The sequence below is a fragment of the Dama dama genome, chromosome 18 (assembly GCF_033118175.1).
Source record: "Dama dama isolate Ldn47 chromosome 18, ASM3311817v1, whole genome shotgun sequence".
Classification (NCBI taxonomy): Eukaryota; Metazoa; Chordata; class Mammalia; order Artiodactyla; family Cervidae; genus Dama; species Dama dama.
In genome coordinates this window covers 95,907,345-95,925,229 of record NC_083698.1, presented here as the reverse complement: position 1 = coordinate 95,925,229, position 17,885 = coordinate 95,907,345, and the positions used below count along the sequence as shown (strand labels likewise).

The following is a 17,885-nucleotide window of genomic DNA, read 5'->3' as shown; positions in this document are numbered from 1 at the left end:
TTAAAACGCAAGTGCCTCTTGAGACTTCGTGTCCACTATCACTTAATGTCATAAAATTTGCTAAGTATGGACTCGTGCTAATGGACCAAAGAAAACGTTCTGAGGAATGTGGGTAGGTAGTTGAGTGGGCGCCAAGGGAAGGATGAGAATTGCTATGGAGAAGATGCAGAACACTTAGAAACAAACCATATGATTTGTGATTTCTTAGAGACACTTTCAACATCATACTACGTCACAACTTTTTGGCATTAATGTATGGGATGCTGTATTACCCCCAGACTGAAAAGAGTGGTTTGTAACAAAGAGTGCTTGTACAATTTTTCCTTGTTTTTCAAAGTGTAAAACATTCTGAAGGTCATCCTTCCCTCCCAGGATGATTATTTTTTATTTCACAAAAATCAGTTAATTTGGAGGAGAGCAAAGCTGTATGTCAATGAACTGGTTGCAATCTCATCAGGCAATCAGACGTGAGATCAACACAGCTGTTGGAACCGAAACAGCCAGGAAGATTATAGCTGGAGGACCATCAGGAACACAGAGGCAAAAAGCATTGTTGTCATGTGGGGTGACACCAGCAAAGGTTTATTAATATATTCCTCCAAGAGATATTTAAAATAAATGCTGTGTTTTCAAAGATTATGAAACAGTATAATAGTAATATGGGTAGAGTTTGAGCTGTTCTTTAATGTCTCCCTTCAAAAGCAAATACTACTTTCTTTTAAAATTAGGTGTATAAAATCTACCTTTGTCACTCTGAAGCCACGAACACCATATTACATACTCAAATTTTGTGTATAATATATTTATTTGCATACAGAAATATGTATTTCTATTATACATTTTATTACTTTATTTATAGAATATGTATATTAAGCGTACAGCATATTCCAGGAAGATACATTAAATATGCAGACAGTTCATGCTGTAGCGTGCACCCTTTTAAGAGAAGCATATTTGAGAGGCAAGGTATTGTATATACATGCTGAAAATACACTTTGCACAATTCATCCAGCTTTGGGTGCTTCCCTAATCTATTTGCAACACCAGTGCTGTGGTTGTTGAAAGGGATACTATCAAACTGGGGAAAAGGCAACTACCTGTGAACTAGTAGGAGAAAATAAAAGTAGATTGCATTTCTAAGTATATGTTGCCATCATTTTGAATTCCCATCTCCCCCAATGTCATATCTTTAGGGTCAAAAAGCAGTGAATGGACAAAGAGCCAGAAGTATGTGGAAACTCCAGCTTTGACATTCACCAGAAAGCATATCCTACATGACTTACTATATTGATGACTTCGTCCTACCACTTGGGGAGGTGGCACTAAATTAATGATGAACTGGTAAAAAGGCAATCATTTCTTTTTTCAAGAAATGAACTGGCTTTTTCACATTCTTAAACTCTTCTTATAAGACCACTCTTGGATATTTACATTATTGCTATGAGGAAAGAAGAAATTCTTGACAGATATTTACCTTTCCAGTGAAGACAAAGGAGATGAATCATGTTGTTTTTGAAAGAGGCTCTTAATGTTTTTGAGAGGAAAAACAGCAGCTCCAATAGAAAGTGACCATATCAATTGCAACCATTTTAATAGCCAGCTGCTTCAATTAACTGGACTCCGTGCAATCCTAATTGGACATTAAAATGTTGGAAACAATGTGTTGTGTGCATGGTATGGTGATTTGGGATATGCAGATGTGTCCTGTGCTTCCAATCTGTAAATTACAAATACACCAGACTCAATGGATGACAGTGTGTCTGGTACGTGGTTGGTGAAATTACCTTTTTCAAACAGATGAACAATTTGCATTGATGTCCTAATAGTGATACAGGATTATTTTCCCACTTATATAAAGCAAGCTCTAGAATCCCTTAAAACAGGATCTCTCAACTTTGACTCTGCTGACATTTTGAACCAAACAATCCTTAGTTGCGGGGTCTATACTGTGCACTGTAAGCTGTTCAGTAACATCCCCAGAGCCTAGTGACTAGATGCCAATAGCCCTCCCTTGAGTTGTGACGACCAAAAACGTTTCCACACATTGTTAAATGTCCCCTGGGAGGCAAAATGGTCCCTGGCTGGGAGCCACTGAAATAAACAAATCCAGTAAATAGTTAATGCAAGCCTCTGGATACAGTCTCCACATCTTTCTAATCATCTACTATTTCAGTATTCTTTTCACTTTTTCTGATTCCAGTTGACAAAGCATCCATGATGTATCAGTCTATGTTCAATTCCTTTCTTTAATTTTTGGTGATTTCTTTTTCAATGAGGTTGTGGTAGATACGGTGAAGATCAAGAACAGAAGAAAGGAAAAGATGCAATGGCAATGGAGAGTTAGAGGCAGTTTGATTCATGATGAGTTGGATTGTTAGAGCAGACAAAAAAAGACCCAAATCCAGAATCCTCAATCCTTGAATCCAAAGAGTTCAACCCAACTAAAGCTGAATCTATATCGTAACAGCACAAGTTAATAAGTGAACTATTCAGCCAGTCAATTGTTTTGTATACAAGAAACCAAACAGCCCAATTGCTTGATGTACTTTCCCCTCAATTGATGCATTTACTTGAAGAAACAAAATAAAAACAAATATGGATTTAAAATGTAAAAGTTTATATTAAGGTAGAATAAAGACACCAGTATTAACTGATGCTGTATGTTTATAAATAGAAGATTTGGTTGGGAGGGATGACTGAAGTTATTGAAACAGAAAGTTATTTTTAAAAGGATAACTTATGTACAAAAATTATTGGCACTTTGCTTCTTACTAATTGTTCTTTTTCATTGTTATTTGTTTTGTGCTTTTTTTTTTTTCAGCTCTCAAAATTGTTGAGATGCCATCAGTGAGGCAAGTCACACAAAATAGTTCTAATTAAAGTGCTAAAGTCTAATACTGACAAATTCATCATGCAGCTCACATGGATACTACTGATCAAGATATCATAGAGCCCATAAACCTAAAATGCAAAATATGAAATTTGAATGGGTTTTATAAATTTAATTTCTATTGATTGGACCATCTTTATAAAATCTGATTGGAAGACCATAGGAAATACTGTAAGAAAAAAAGTTGAGGGGTAAAAATAACTAAGCTTGAATCAATATAATTGTATATTTATTTGGGATCCCAATAAAAATGTCTATCTTAGATAGACAAGGGTAATTGTTCCTGATATGACTTTTCTACGGTCTAGAATTTAAAAATGGTGAGAAGTGGTATAGGTACAATAAAAAATCATACACAGACAGGTTAACTGTTCCTGATCCGATTTTTCTGTGGTCTAGAACTAAAAAATGGTGAGAAGGGGCATAGGTGCAGCCTCCTACTCTCTCTCAGGTTCTGTTGTGCTTGCTTGGCCTGTTTAGTTATCCATGACATTTCTTCCATAAAGATCACTACTTCTATCAACAGAATTTTGAAGTTAAAAAACTTTAAGGGGAATTGACAATTCGAGGAATACAAAACATGTGGTTTCAGTAAATGTTCTCTATTTTTTTTCCCTCCACAGGTCATAAGACAGTAATAAATCTCACTTGACTATAAATTTAATATCATCTTTTAGCAGGCATTAAAGAGAAAGTCTTATTCTCTTGGGATTGACCCCAAAGTCATTGGTGTCATGTGAATAACTTAATCCTATTTAAGATTCCAGATGAATAAAGCAGCATCTTATTCCTGCTTGCAAAGGCCAGGAGTTCATGTTTTACAAGTTAGCACGTCATATATAGGTCAGGCAGATCAGGTTGAAACAGGATGCCCTTTCAACCTTCTATTTTCTTATCTCAAAATTCACCTGGCCTCAGTAAACTTTCTCCAAAAAAAAAAAAAGAAAAGAAAAGAAAAAAATGACCATTGTTGAATTTGATGAAACCTCATTTAAAAAAATTGACTTTGGCTTCTTAAGCATGTTTATATATTAGGTAGGCTATTCTATTAAAATAAGGGGCTTGTTTAGTATAAAACCAGATTGGCAAAGATATTTCACATAAACAATCATAAGTGAATTAAATCCTCACAGTGTTATACCCCAAAAGAATGCAAAAGACACAGTGGGCAGGGCTGAAATACCCTTTCTCGTGACTGTCTCTGTATTTAGTGAAAGTCCTGCAGATTTTTCACTTACACAGTGTAAAACATGGCAATAAAAAATCCAATGCCATATGACAAAAATAATGATGCAATCTAGCTAAGTTTTCGCTTGTTTGCTCTCTTTTTATGATGGGAAAGGGGAAAGATAAAAAAGGTAAGCATTTATTATGTTGCAATTCTCCACATAAAATCATAACAAAAGAATAATATATGTTTAACACTCTGGAGGCCATTTCTATATCCGTTTTTGATCTTGTTTCTTCACTTCCCCATTGTATAATGGCTTTCTTTATGTTTAAGTCTCCACGTTAGTTTGTAACTGTGGCCTTTCACTTGGGAACACAAAAATGAAAAAACACAGCGAGGTTATTATTCTTTTTGTGCAGAGATAAAATTATAGATTCAGAAGCCCTTCTTCAAGAGAGTACAAGAAAGCATAGGTCACTTCTAAAATCCACAATTCCAACATGTCTCCTCTATGGTCTCATTGTTCCTCAACTGACAGGGTTTATAAGGTACAAGTTTCTCAAACTGGAGCATAGGCACCAAAGAGTGTCACTGTTGGGCTCCTTAATTGCACATTCCATGATAAGACTATAAAGTGCAATGGCAGAGATTTGAAAACTAGGAGCTCTTTTATTCTGTTTCCTTTCACGAGGCTCCCCTTGACTACCTTTCTTCTCTACAAAGATGATTTACCTTGTAGCGCCTATGTTCTTATAATGACACATGAGAAGGTGTTTAAAGGTCTTCTTGAAGGTGGCATTACAAAGTGCATAGCAGGCAGGGTTGATAGTGCTATTGATGTAACAGAGCCAATAACCAATTGTCCACACTGTGTTGGGGATGCAGGGTGCGCAAAAGGTGTTAATGAGCACCATGACATTGTATGGGGCCCAAGTGATGATGAAAGCCAACAGAATAGCCAAGATCGTCCTGGTCACCTTCTTTTCCCGGGAAGGAGGAGGCTTCTTTTTGGCAGGCTGCTTAGTCATCTTCACAATCTTGCGAGCAACGATGTTCTGTTTTTCATCTCCATTCTGACCTGAAGAACCAACTAGCTCCACGGTGGTATTAGTTGGGGTACATGAGTCACCTTTTGGGGTCTTGGTGACAATTTTGATGCATGTTTGCTTTGAGTTCTCATCTTTGGAATGGCCCACAGAAGTGGAAACTGTGTTTTCGTCCTGGGTTATTTCATCATCTCTCATATTAGAGGCAACAGCACTGACTGAGGTGGAATCATTGGAGCTCTCTTTCTCCTCCCCCTGGACACAGTTTTCAGTTGCAGCATCTCTAGGAGTTTTACCATTCTGGATTTTGTTGTGCTCCAGGCCATCATCACTTCCAGGCATGTTGTTGTTGTTTGGCTTCACTATCCTTCCTTGAACCAGACTTGGAGAAACTGGATCTTGGTTGGCCACAGGCTCCTTCTTGTCCTTCTTGATCCTGCTCTTACTGGCCCGGGATATGTGCCAGTATAACACAGTCATGATGATCACAGGCAAATAGAAGGCTGCAATGGCCGTGCCAAAGGTGACAGCCGCGTTGGAAAAAAACTGAATGTAGCATTCCCCATCCTCCACAGTTCTCACCCCTACGATGAACTGCCAGAAGAGAATGGCTGGAGCCCAGAGGATAAAGGAGAGGACCCAGGCAGCTGCGATCATCATACCTGCCATTTTCGTGGTCCGCTTGACGGGATAAGTGAGTGGTTTCGTGACGCAGAAGTATCTGTCGAAGCTGATGATGAGCAGATTCATTACTGAGGCATTGCTGACCACGTAGTCCAGGGCAAGCCAAAGGTCACACACCACAGGTCCCAAAGGCCAGTAGCCAATCACAGTGTAAAGGGTATACAAGTTCATGGAGAAAACACCAATGATGAGGTCAGCACAGGCCAAGCTGAACAAAAAGTAATTGTTGACGGTCTGGAGGTGGCGATTGACTTTAATGGAGACCATGACCAGGATGTTCCCAATAATGGTCACCAAACTGAGGGACCCAGCCACAAGGACAATAAAAACCACTTCAAATGTCTTATAAGGACTGGTCAGAGCCACATTGTTAGAGGAGTTTGTTGAGTTATTCATTTTGTGTTCTCTAATCAGTAGCCAAGTAGTCAAAAAACATTTAAACCTGTAGGGAAATAAAATAAAATTAACAAACACATAATATAAACACTGCTTTAAAATACATCAATTTTCTCCCTTTTGAATCATATTTTTTGCTCCAAAATCTTCCTTATTTCTCCTACATGTTTATTGTGACTACCTACCTCAGTCCCCCACATAAAAAGCAAAGCTTTCAATGAAAGATTCAAAAGATCCTTTCAGGCTGGCAAAGTATTTGAAGTATGATAACATTTTGAATGTGTTCATATCTAAAACTGAATGTCTATCATAAGTCAATTTAACTGAGCATAATATTGATGAATTGAATTAAATAGGCCAAAACTGTACATAAAACTTTCCAAAGCACCAAGAGCTTTCTGATTTAGACATAAAGACTAATAAACCAATAGGAGGACAAAACTGTGGAGGAAGCATAAAACAGGTATTGAGTGTGTGATTTTTATAGTCAATATTGAGTGTGTGACTTTTTCCACCTGGTTGCTCTTTTTCATAATAATACTGATAATGATAATAATATAGGAAAGATAATCATGATACTTTATTAGCCAATGCATTCCCCCAATAAGTATTATTTTTTCTGATTTTCATTTTACAATTATAGTTAGTGTCCCATAGTTAGCATATTCTTTGTAGTTAGCAATATTCCATATCCTAAAAAAGAAGTTATTTATTAAATGTATGTTGATATGATTATATCAATTTTTTGAATTTTTTTCAAATCAGTGCCAAGTGTATCACCTTATGTTCTTTCAGGCAAATCTCTGATACAGTCAGGCTAGAATTTATATTTGTTTGGCAGGACAGGAAACTGAAGCCTGGAAAGACTGAGTAATTTATACAAGGTCACATATTAGATCAGTGATAGAGATAAGACTATGAACCTTAGTTTGTTCAGCCATTCACTCATTTACTCTGTCCTCACATTCCTATTAAGCAACTCTGGATTAAGCACTGTGCTATACTCTGGGTATTCCTTGATGATTAAGACAAGATCCTTGCCTCTGAGAGGCATATGCTCTGGTGGCATGGTGGGTTGGTAAAGAAGCAATTATTAAACTCGAGTGCACTTTCTGTTGCCCAACCCCATTGTGTTTAAACACACCTTCACCAATTGTCTGGGGACAATTGAGCAATCTTTCGTAAGGGACATAGGAAAGAAAGCTGAGTTTATCAAATGAGCTATGATGTGTTTCTGGAGACACAACATCTGAAGGAAAAAGTAGCTCATGTTGACAAAATCAACCAGTTGCGTGGATCAGAAAGTAAGCATTACTGAGAAATTATTTGTTGTCATTTTGAGATTCAGAAATCTCCACTCAGGTCCCACTACTTAAAAATAAATATGGATGGGACAGTGGTGTTCCCTGAAACTCATGTAGAAAATCAACAGCTAAGCACCTTCATAGTACAAATAGCAACTAAACAATCGGATTATTCTTAGAAAGCAAGTTATCTTCAAGTATGTTTTTAAAAAAACAGTAACTTAGGAGGAGTTTGGCTTCAATAAATAAGACCCAAAACTCAGAGGCCATAAGGAAAATATATGTAAACATTATATAAATTATTTGGAATTTTTGCATAAAAGAGTAAAAATAAAAATTGGGAAACAATATTTGTAAAAGCACATGATAACAAAGTTACCTGATCTCCTTAATATAAAAAGTTGTGAAATGAAATAAGGAAAGATGAAAAGACTAACAATGTAAAACATTAACATACATTTAGATCAAAGATAAATTAAATGCTAATATTTAGTCATATGAAAAGATATTCAACCTCACAATTTAAAAATGCAAGCATGTTGTCATTAGGAGTTGGTTTAGTTATTCCTTGACCAACCATGCTGACGCTAAGTCATCATTCTAAGGCTCCTTCAAAGTCAAAGACACCCAAATCAGTCACCCAAAGACAAATTAATATAGACTAAGAAAAAATGCAAACACAAACATTGGAAACCATTTCTTCATCTGCCATTGTTAAAATTATTGGATGTTACTGGTTGGACTATTGGGGTAATTTCCTTGGAGGAAAAGTTTAACAAGGCAAATAGTTTTGATGGGATGGAACTTATTTTTATTTCAAAATTCCAAAATTTTGGGATAAAAATTTTATTTATTTTAGTCCATTTTATTCCAAAATTCTCCATATTTTGCTTTACTCATTTCTAGTGAATCCTATTACCATCGAGTTAAAATTCTGAGCCATCTCCTGGCCTCCTGCCTCTCCCACACTTCTTGCAGCCATGAGCTATCAACTCTACCTCTTAAGTATCTTTTGCAATTGTACCTGGTTCCCATTTTCAGCCCCATTTCCTTATATTAGGTCCTACTTACTTGTATCCTTAAAATAAAATAAAATTTATAATCTTTCCCCTCTGCATTTTTCCAGAAGTATCTCAGAATCCCCTTAAATATCCCACGTGTGTGTGAGTGCTAAGTCACTTCAGTCGTGTCTGACTCTTTGAGACCTTATGGACTGTAGCCCGCCAGGCTCCTCTGTCCACGGGATTCTCCAGGCAAAAATACTGGAGTGGGTTTCCATGCCCTCCTCCAGGGAATCCTCCTCACCCAGGAATCAAACCCATGTCTCTTATGTCTCCTGTGTTGGCAGGCAGGTTATTTTTACCACTAGCGCCACCTTAGAAGCCCTAAATATCCCACATTAAAGGCAATTGCGCAAGAAGTTATCTAAACACAACATTGTATGTAACATCTTCATGTCATTTTCCATCCTGGTCTCCTATCTTGAGAGCATCTTCCCCACATCCCCTTATCTTTACTGCCTCACATTTTTCACTTGTCTGCCTCCTATTCAGCTTTCAGACATCATCAACTCTATGAAACCCTTTTGATTGCTCTTGGACTATTAATAGTTGTGTTTTTCCCCATCTCTGCTTCCATATCATGCTTCATATCATTTTATTCTGTTCTGTTACTCTTATTCGCCTATTTATCTAGAGCTATTTGAATGTCAAGTGGAAAGCTGAGTTGATTATACTCCTTAGCCTTCACCCAACATCCTCATTAGTCTCTGCAAGGTCCTCATTTTAATTTTATCAATGTTTTCCTTCTTTTCGTTTCTATTTCTCACATCCCATTCCTCCTTTTCTCCTTTAGAACTTGTTCAAAATTGTTCAAGTTGCTTGTACTATTTCTTTAGCTAGATATACAACTCTAGAAAACATACATTTCCCCCCTTATTATCTTAATTTACTAAATGATACTGTGTTCTAGATGTTGTTTTGTTTCTTTTTATTTTTCACTCAATATCATGTTTTAATGTTGCTCCAGACATTTCAAATGTATTGCTCCTAATTCCAAAGTAAGTAAATCATAGCATCTTTTCTTCTACATTTCTCTAGTGATAGGCATGCAGGTTGCAACCTCCAACTGCTTGAAATAGTGCTGAAATTAAAATTTTCCTATTGTGTCATGGACTTGAGTTACAAATTTCCCTATCATATAAGCCTAAGATAGGGACCAAGGCACTGGACAAAGGAATGGGTATAAGCTTTCTTCTGACCACTCATATTATTCTCTTGGATAGCTGCAGAGGAATCTACTCCGACCAGGTAAGTTCCGTTTTACGCTTTAAGCAATTGCTATTATGCAGCGTCCTAATATTTGCCAATCCCAGAAAGCCAACATGCAGTTTGTTTGTTTGCTTGTTTTTCTCTTAATTTCTATTTATCTGATTCCTAGAAAGGCTGAGTACTTGGCTTCATACAGCCAGTAGCCTTTCAGATCACAATTTTTATAGATCCCTGTATATACCTTTGACTCTTAGGGCACTGATTGATACACCATCTATGTACTTTTCGTCGTCACTAACAAAACACTGAATTCTGACTTCTGAGTCTTTGTAGCTCTACCATCCAACTCACTGCCTCAAACATAACTGGTGCTCAAAATGTTCGTTGAACTAATATAGGATCAACAATCGTTATTGTTAATTCAACCCCTGTTTACCTAATCAGTGGAATTATTTCAATAGCACTGCTTTTGGTCATTATTTATACAGTTGTTTATTCATGCAATTTACTTGAACAAAATAATTTCACTAATCCAATCATTATTCTAATGAGTCCTTATTAGATAATATAACCGTAAGATCAGAATTCTGACTTGTTTATAAACTTGCTTTTGTCTATTCATTAGATAAATTCATGGACAATTTTGGAAATGAGTTACATGTACATTTCAAAATGTTCATTTTTTAATACTCTGATTGAAACGTAACAAATATTTATTGTCCCAATATCTTTTTTGACACTTTAATTTATTCTTCACATTCATTCTAATAAAACATAGAGCAATATTTATGTTATTTAAAATATTTTTGGTGGCTTCCTCTGGTGACTTCCTCTGGAGAATTTTATATAGATGCAAAAATACTTAAAAATAAACTAGCTTGATCTCTTATTTTATGGAAATAAGGAACTATAAGAATGAATAAGGGATTTCTTTCTTGCCATAACTTGTGCTAATAACAATAACTATTATCATTCTAAAGCTTTATAATAACATAAAGCTGCAAGATTCTCAATCTACCTTTTTCACATTATTTATTTGGTAATTTGTTCTCTCCCCTCTTCCTTTCCCTTTGTATTGTTTACCATGAGCATGCTTTACATTTTCAACTAAAAAAATATAACCTTGATAAAAAAAAAGTAATGTTAGGGTTCTAAACATATGTTATCTCACTTAGTATTAACATATAAGCATATAAAATTATAGGACAGGTCTTATCCTCCCTTTTATCTTTAGAAGTAGACTCAGGCTATAAGAAGAGATTAGCAAATTGTCTCATTTTCAAGGCCAGTGAGTAAATGTCTGCAACTCAATTCAATGTCTTTACCCTTTGGTTGGATACTGTTTCTGTCCCATCTTGAGAACTATCCTTCATCCAATAGAGGATGCTAAGACAAATTCCACTTGTGTGTCCTGGAATGCTTACCCACGTAGAACATAGTAAATTTATACAGTATTAACATACTTAGTTGCTATCATATCCTCTAAACTTTTAGAGTTATTTGCTTGTTTATGACCCACTCCAGTATTCTTGCCTGGAAAATTCCATGGACAGAGGAGCCTGGTGGGCTGTAGTCCATGGGGGTGCAAAAAGCTGGACATGACTGAGTGACTGAGCATGCACTAACGCTATATGTAAAAATGGAAAACACTTCACTCAGAAGCAAGCACAAGTATTTGAAGAACGGCATTCCTTTCTCCCCACATAACACACAAGCTAGCAAGTACTGTTCCTTTTCTATTAGAGAAAACAGCTTTCTTTTTTTGTAAAGCTCTAGGCATTTCTGTTATTTACATTTCTGTAAAAGTTTTTACCTCTGACAGGGCTTCATAAGATTTTATTAAAGCAACAGTTTTTATATCATTGATGAAATAACATTATCACAACAGACTAAACAATGGAGATGACCTTTAAAGGGCTCAATATCTTACTATGGCAAACATATAGTAATCCATTTGTATTTTACTATATTAGTTTATGACAAAGTTCTGAAAGTACTACAAAACTTAGGAGAGGAAAATTTCTGTCCTTAGCTGCTTCACTACTTGAGTCCTCATATGTAGCAGTGAGGAATGTAGCATGGTTTAATATTATCTTGGCAAAGTTGTGGGTGCTAATCTCTGCTCTTATTAGCTATGTGTTTTTTGTGTTTTTTTTTCCTCAAACAAGAATAATAGCAATCCTATTTTTCTTCTAGACTTGGACAATGTCTCTGAACCTTGATCTATAAATGTTAAACATTAAATAAACACTATTAATATTTACAATTGTTAAATGAGTTTAAATTAAACACATTTCTTAACAGAAAATTGTGTGTGTAGGGGGGAATAGATTAAGAGAGAGGAGATGTGGGTTATAGTGGTACTGGTAATACTAAATTATCATTATCAATGATATTAGGTTATTAATCATATTGAATTCAGCATGATTACTCTTCACAGCAACTCCTGAGATGATTATTATTTTCACTATAAATCTTTTCATAAATATTGAACTAAAGATCAAATAATTAAGAAAAAAACTGACATTCAAACCCAGAGTACCTGGCCGTAGACTCAGCTACAAATATTCCTTGCTTGTCTGGGAACAGTTTTACCTTTGGCCAGTGTGAAAGTGAAAGTGAAAGTAGCTCAGTGTGTCCGACAGTCCACGGAATTCTCTAGGCCAGAATACTGGAGTGGGTAATAACCTTTCCCTTCTCCAAGGGATCTTCCCAACCCAGGGATCAAACCCAGGTGTCCCGCATTGCAGGTGGATTCTTTACCAGCTGAGCCACAAAGGAAGCCCAAGAATACTGGAGTGGGTAGCCTATCCCTTCTCCAGCAGATCTTGCCCACCCAGGAATCAAACAGGGGTCTCCTGCATTGCAGGCAGATTCTTTATCAATTGAGCTATGAGGGACCAGTGTGAGCCCCCAAATTTATCACTTTGACCTGCCATAACTGATCCAAGTTTAAGTTGGGTCGTTGGCTTAGACAACAGAGGATCATCATGTCCAGGCCAATACTGTGACTTTGGATAGGAGATGTTCACAATAAGATAGAGTTATTAAGCGAGATTCTGCACATGAAACTATGTGACATTTAAGGCTTAGAACACTCTTTAAATGCATCATCACAAAAACATATCTACTCACAAAAGTTTTCACGGCAATTACATAGAAGTTCTAATACTGACAATCTTTTGGAACTCTTACAGAAAAAATGCTAATTTAAACGATTTTTTAAAAATTCCTAATGTATATTTGGATACGTAGTGGAAATCTTATGAAATAAATGGGGTTTTTCCCACACTGTGCTCGTCAGGCAAGATGCCTGATATGTAATGATTACGTCCATAGAGGCATCCACAATGTAATAAGTTAATAATAAACTTATTAATATATGAGTAACATAAATGCTAAAATTTTCTGCACATTATTTTAATTCTCACAATACTCTGAAAACAATATTCATCTTTTCCAATTTTACATATGACAATGATCAGAGCTGGTAAGTACTAGGGCCACGGTTCAAATTTTGGTATCTCCTACGGTCACATTCTTTCTACTGTGTCATACCTGGAAAGTGAGGCTGATTTATTTAAAAAGCCTCCTAGAAGAATTAAAAAAGTTGGAAAAAATGGAGCCTGTGATTGACAACAAGTGGAATTCAGGCAAAGAAAATATGTAGTTGCATAAAAATTTCAGAGCAAGAATTCACATAAACTTGAATTTACCATTGTTTTTAACTTATTTAGGGCTTCCCTGATGGCTCAGAGGTTAAAGCATCTGCCTACAATGTGGGAGACCTGGGTTTGATCCCTGGGTTGGGAAGATCCCCTGGAGAAGGAAATGGTAACCCACTCCACTATTCTTGCCTGGAGAATCCCATGGACGGAGGAGCCTGGTGGGCTACAGTTCAAGGGGTCGCAAAGAGTCAGACACGATTGAGCGACTTTATTAAAATACTTATTTAACTCTTACTTTTAAAATGTAATCTTAATGTATATACTTTTCATAGATTTCTAATTTCTTCTGCTATTTAAACACATTACCAAAAATGACAAAGCTTTCTAGGTTTTCACTGTCCCTTTCTTCCAGACATTGATCTCTAAGAAGCAGCCTAATCACCGAGCAAACACTAGGGATAAATACATCAGGTTCAGTAGTTAGTGTGGCCTGAAATTCCCTCAAGTGAGTGTGTAATAAGGCCCTTTTTTTTTTTTTTTAAATTGCATGTGTGCATGTGTGCTTGCTAAATTGCTTTAGTCGTGTCTGACTGAGATCCCATGGACTGTAGCCTACCAGACTCCTCTGTCCTTGGGATTCTCCAGGCAAGAATACTGAAGCAGGTAGCCATGCCCTCCTCCAAGGGACCTTCCCGACCCAGAAATCAAACCCCCATCTCCTGCAGGTCCTACAGTTCAGGTAGATTCTTTACTGCTGTGCCACCAGGGAAGCCCTTTAAATTGCATACATGAGGGCTGAACTGTGAGGCTGTCACGGCTAACACCATGACAGGCAGCCTAGATTAGGAGTAGGCCTGGTTTCCCGGGGTAACATAATTATCAGGCCACCTGGAGCCAGCCAATCAACATGTGCCTAGCAAGAAAAAGGGAACCTATCAGGGGAAAGCTGAAAGCCCACGAAGGATTGGGCCAACAAAAATTGCCTTGCAACTGTGTAACCAATCTGCTTGCGCCAACTACCCACTGCTTTTTGAATAATTGTACCCAATAAATACCCGAGAGAACTGGGGCTCGGGGCCTTTTTCGTCCTCACACCCTTGGTGAGGGCGGGAGGCCCTGGCTCGAGTCAGTAATAAATTCCCCTATTGCAAGTTGCATTGTCTCAGGGAGTCTTTTTTCCCGATCGGGGATTCGGACTACGGGCAGAACATCTGGGGGCTCGTCCGGGATCCCTTGACCGGGGGAGAACACTCTTTGGAACAAAGGGGAAAAAGGACAGGTAATAGCACCGGTGCTCAGGCAGGTTTGGAAAGTCCAGTGTAAATCTGAGGCCCTGCTAGAAGGCAGGAAGGTGTCTGGCGTGAGGGAAAGCTTTCCATGAGGGAACAGATTGGCCGTTCTGGCCGGCGTAAGGCCGAGGCCAGCGAGCATGCTGGAAGGCAGCCGGCTCTGCGGGAAGGAGACCTCCTCTCCTAAGCCCGAATCTGGGGAACGGTGGACGCCATTCGGTAAGGTGACCCTTGTTCCAGAAGATAGGGAGACTCAGGGGGTTCCGCCCCCCAGTTCTGTGTTGTCGGCCGATGTGTGTCTGTCTATGTGCTTTTCTACGCCCTTTTGCGTCTGTATAACTGCCAGCATTGTCTCCTGTCTCGTTGTTCTCTGGTGTGTCGTTGTCTACTTCCTCCTATAAAGTCTTGGAGCCTCATTTCTGTTTGTGAGAGTTTCAGTGAACAGGCAGACAGTTGTTGGGACAACTGATGAGTCCTGGCCAGGGCTACTCTCTGGCGGATTCTGAAGGCCTCCCAACAAGTCAGCCCCAGAAACGGGAGCCGGAGAGGGTGAAACTCTTTTCTTTTTCTCATATTCTAAACCGAGAATCTGGCCAAATAAAAACCCGTCTGTGTGGGCACGGGACAGGCACTTAAGAGCCGATAGGGCGCCTGCCACTGGAAGACTCCCATGAAAGAATAAGGGGGTCACGGAATGGGCTAGAAACCCTTAGGGTGCCCGCCCCCAACAAGAAAACTTCCGTGCAATGACTAAGGCACTCAAATAGTTCCACGAAGCATACCACAAGCCCAGTCTCCTGGCCGCCACCACTCCCGATAGGATTTTTTGGTGGTAATTCTTGGTGACCTTCTTCTGACTCTCGCTATGGGGCAAGGAGAATCTACCCCACTCTCTCTCATGACCGATCATTTCTCAGATGTCAGGGCTAGAGTGTATGATCTGTCGCTACTGGTTACAAAGAGTAAATTAATAACCTTTTGCTCTGCAAAGTGGCCCACCTTCCAAGTTGGATGGCCTCCAGAGGGAACTTTTCAACCTTCTATTACTCGGGCAGTGAAAGAGAAAATTATGGCTCCTGATCCCTGGGGCCACCCGGGCCAAGTCCCATATGTTATGGTCTGGCAAGATCTAGTAGAAGATCTGCCCAAATGGTTAAAACCTTTTGTTCACAAACTCCCTGATTCTCCTAATGTACAAGCCCTGGTTATGGAAACCCCCACTCCCCCAGAGGAAGCCGAGAAGAACAAGGGCCCAAAACCGGTCTTGCAGGAATCCTCGTACCCGAACCTGATTGACTTGGAGATGGAAATTAGGCCCCTGCCATATGCCCCTCCTCCGTTGCAGGTTCCCCCAGGGGGAGGAGCCCCCCCTCGATGAATCAGAAGGGATAAGGGAACCCCGACCTCGGAGAAGGAATAGAGGAAATAGGGGTGAGCAGGATCATGGGGACCCAGAGTTACCTTCATCTACTGTACAGGCACTCCCCGTCCGGGTGGGACCAGCTAACCAGGACGGAGAGCGAACCTATCAATACTGGCCCTTTTCCCATTTTGTTCACTCATAACCCCACCTGGGATGATTGTCAGTAGCTGTTGCAGGTGCTCTTCACCACGGAAGAACAGGAGCGAATCCTGGCAGAGGCGCGGAAACGGGTCCTGGGGGTCGATGGGAGACCAACCGCCCAGCCTCATCTCATGGACAAGGGGTTTCCTCTGTTGCAGCCCAACTGAGATTTTGAGCGAGTGGAAGGTAGGGAGTGTCTCCGAGTGTACCACCAGACTCTAATGGCTGGCCTGCGGGCCGCAGCTAGGAAGCCGACAAATTTGGCTAAGGTAAATTTAGTAAGGCAAGAGCCCACTGAGAGCCCATCAGCCTTCCTAGAGAGGCTAATGGAAGCCTTCAGGCAATATACACCTATGGACCCCCAGGCTGAGGAATCACGCGCTGCAGTTCTACTAGTGTTTGTGAATCAGGCAGCCCCAGATATTAGGAGGAAATTACAAAAGATAGAGGGGTTAGGAGAACAGACAATACAAGACTCACTGAAAGCAGCTGAAAAGGTATTTAATAATAGGGAGACCCCAGAAGAAAGGGAGGAACGACTTCGTTGGGAGGAAAGGGAACTAGCTGAGAAGATCAGGAAAGAAGATAGGGAACATAGGGCAAAGGAAAACCGGAAGAACCAGAGAGAGCTGGCCAAGATTCTTTTTGCGGGGATGAAAGCCAGAAGAGAACTGAGGGAGCCTCGAGGCCCCCAGACGGGAGAAAAAGAGAGACCAAAAAGGCAGGCCCTAAAGAAAGATCAGTGCGCTTACTGCAAAGAACGGGGGCACTGGAAAAATGAGTGCCCTAAGAGGGACCTGAAGAGAGGAACAACCCAGAGAGAGAGAATTTCCCCTGGAACTCGAGTTCTATATGCGGGGGAAGACAGTGACTAGGGGAGTCAAGACTCGGCACCCCTCCCCGAGTCCTGGGTAACCATACATGTTGAGGGGAAACCCGTTGGCTTCATGGTGGACACTGGCGCCCAACACTCTGTTTTAAATCAAAAACTGGGACTGATGTCTAAGAAAACCAGCTTGGTGCAGGGAGCCACGGGGACAAAAAGATATTGTTGGACCATGGAACGGAAAGTAAATCTGGGGACCCACCAGGTGTCCCATTCGTTTTTGGTGATACCAGAATGCCCAGCCCCTCTACTTGGACGGGACTTGTTGACTAAAGTTAATGCTCAGATCCATTTTGACCCTGGGGGAATGTCAGTCATGGATGGACTTGGACAGCCGATACATGTCTTGTCTCTAGCTTTAAGAGATGAATACAGACTTTTTGTGCCTAAGCCCTCAGAGGTTATAGCACCAGATACACAACCGTGGGTCCACAAATACCCATTGGCATGGGCAGAAACAGCAGGAATGGGACTGGCTAAACAGAGACATCCGGTCGTCATCGAACTAAAAACCGAGGCGACTCCTGTGAGGGTGAGGCAATACCCTATGAGCAAGGAGGCTCGGCGGGGGATCACTCCCCACATTCAATGGCTCATGGATGCCGGAATTCTCAAGCGGTGCCAATCCCATTGGAACACCCCCTTACTACCGGTGAAGAAGCCAGGGAGTACGGATTATAGACCTGTCCAAGATCTACGAGAAGTCAACAAGCGGGT

The 17,885-nt window shown here is 39.7% G+C and overlaps 1 protein-coding gene across 2 annotated transcripts in view; it reads right to left on the bottom strand.

The window, feature by feature from the left end:
* Positions 1–823: 823 nt before the first annotated feature.
* Positions 824–17,885, bottom strand: part of CHRM2 (cholinergic receptor muscarinic 2) — a 166,701-nt gene continuing 149,639 nt past the window's right edge. For both annotated transcript variants that reach the window (XM_061165879.1, XM_061165878.1), the window contains one exon: positions 824–6,233. In XM_061165879.1, the coding sequence (XP_061021862.1) occupies positions 4,790–6,187 (1,398 nt within the window). In that variant the 5' untranslated portion in view covers positions 6,188–6,233 and the 3' untranslated portion in view covers positions 824–4,789. The remainder of the gene's footprint in view (positions 6,234–17,885) is intronic.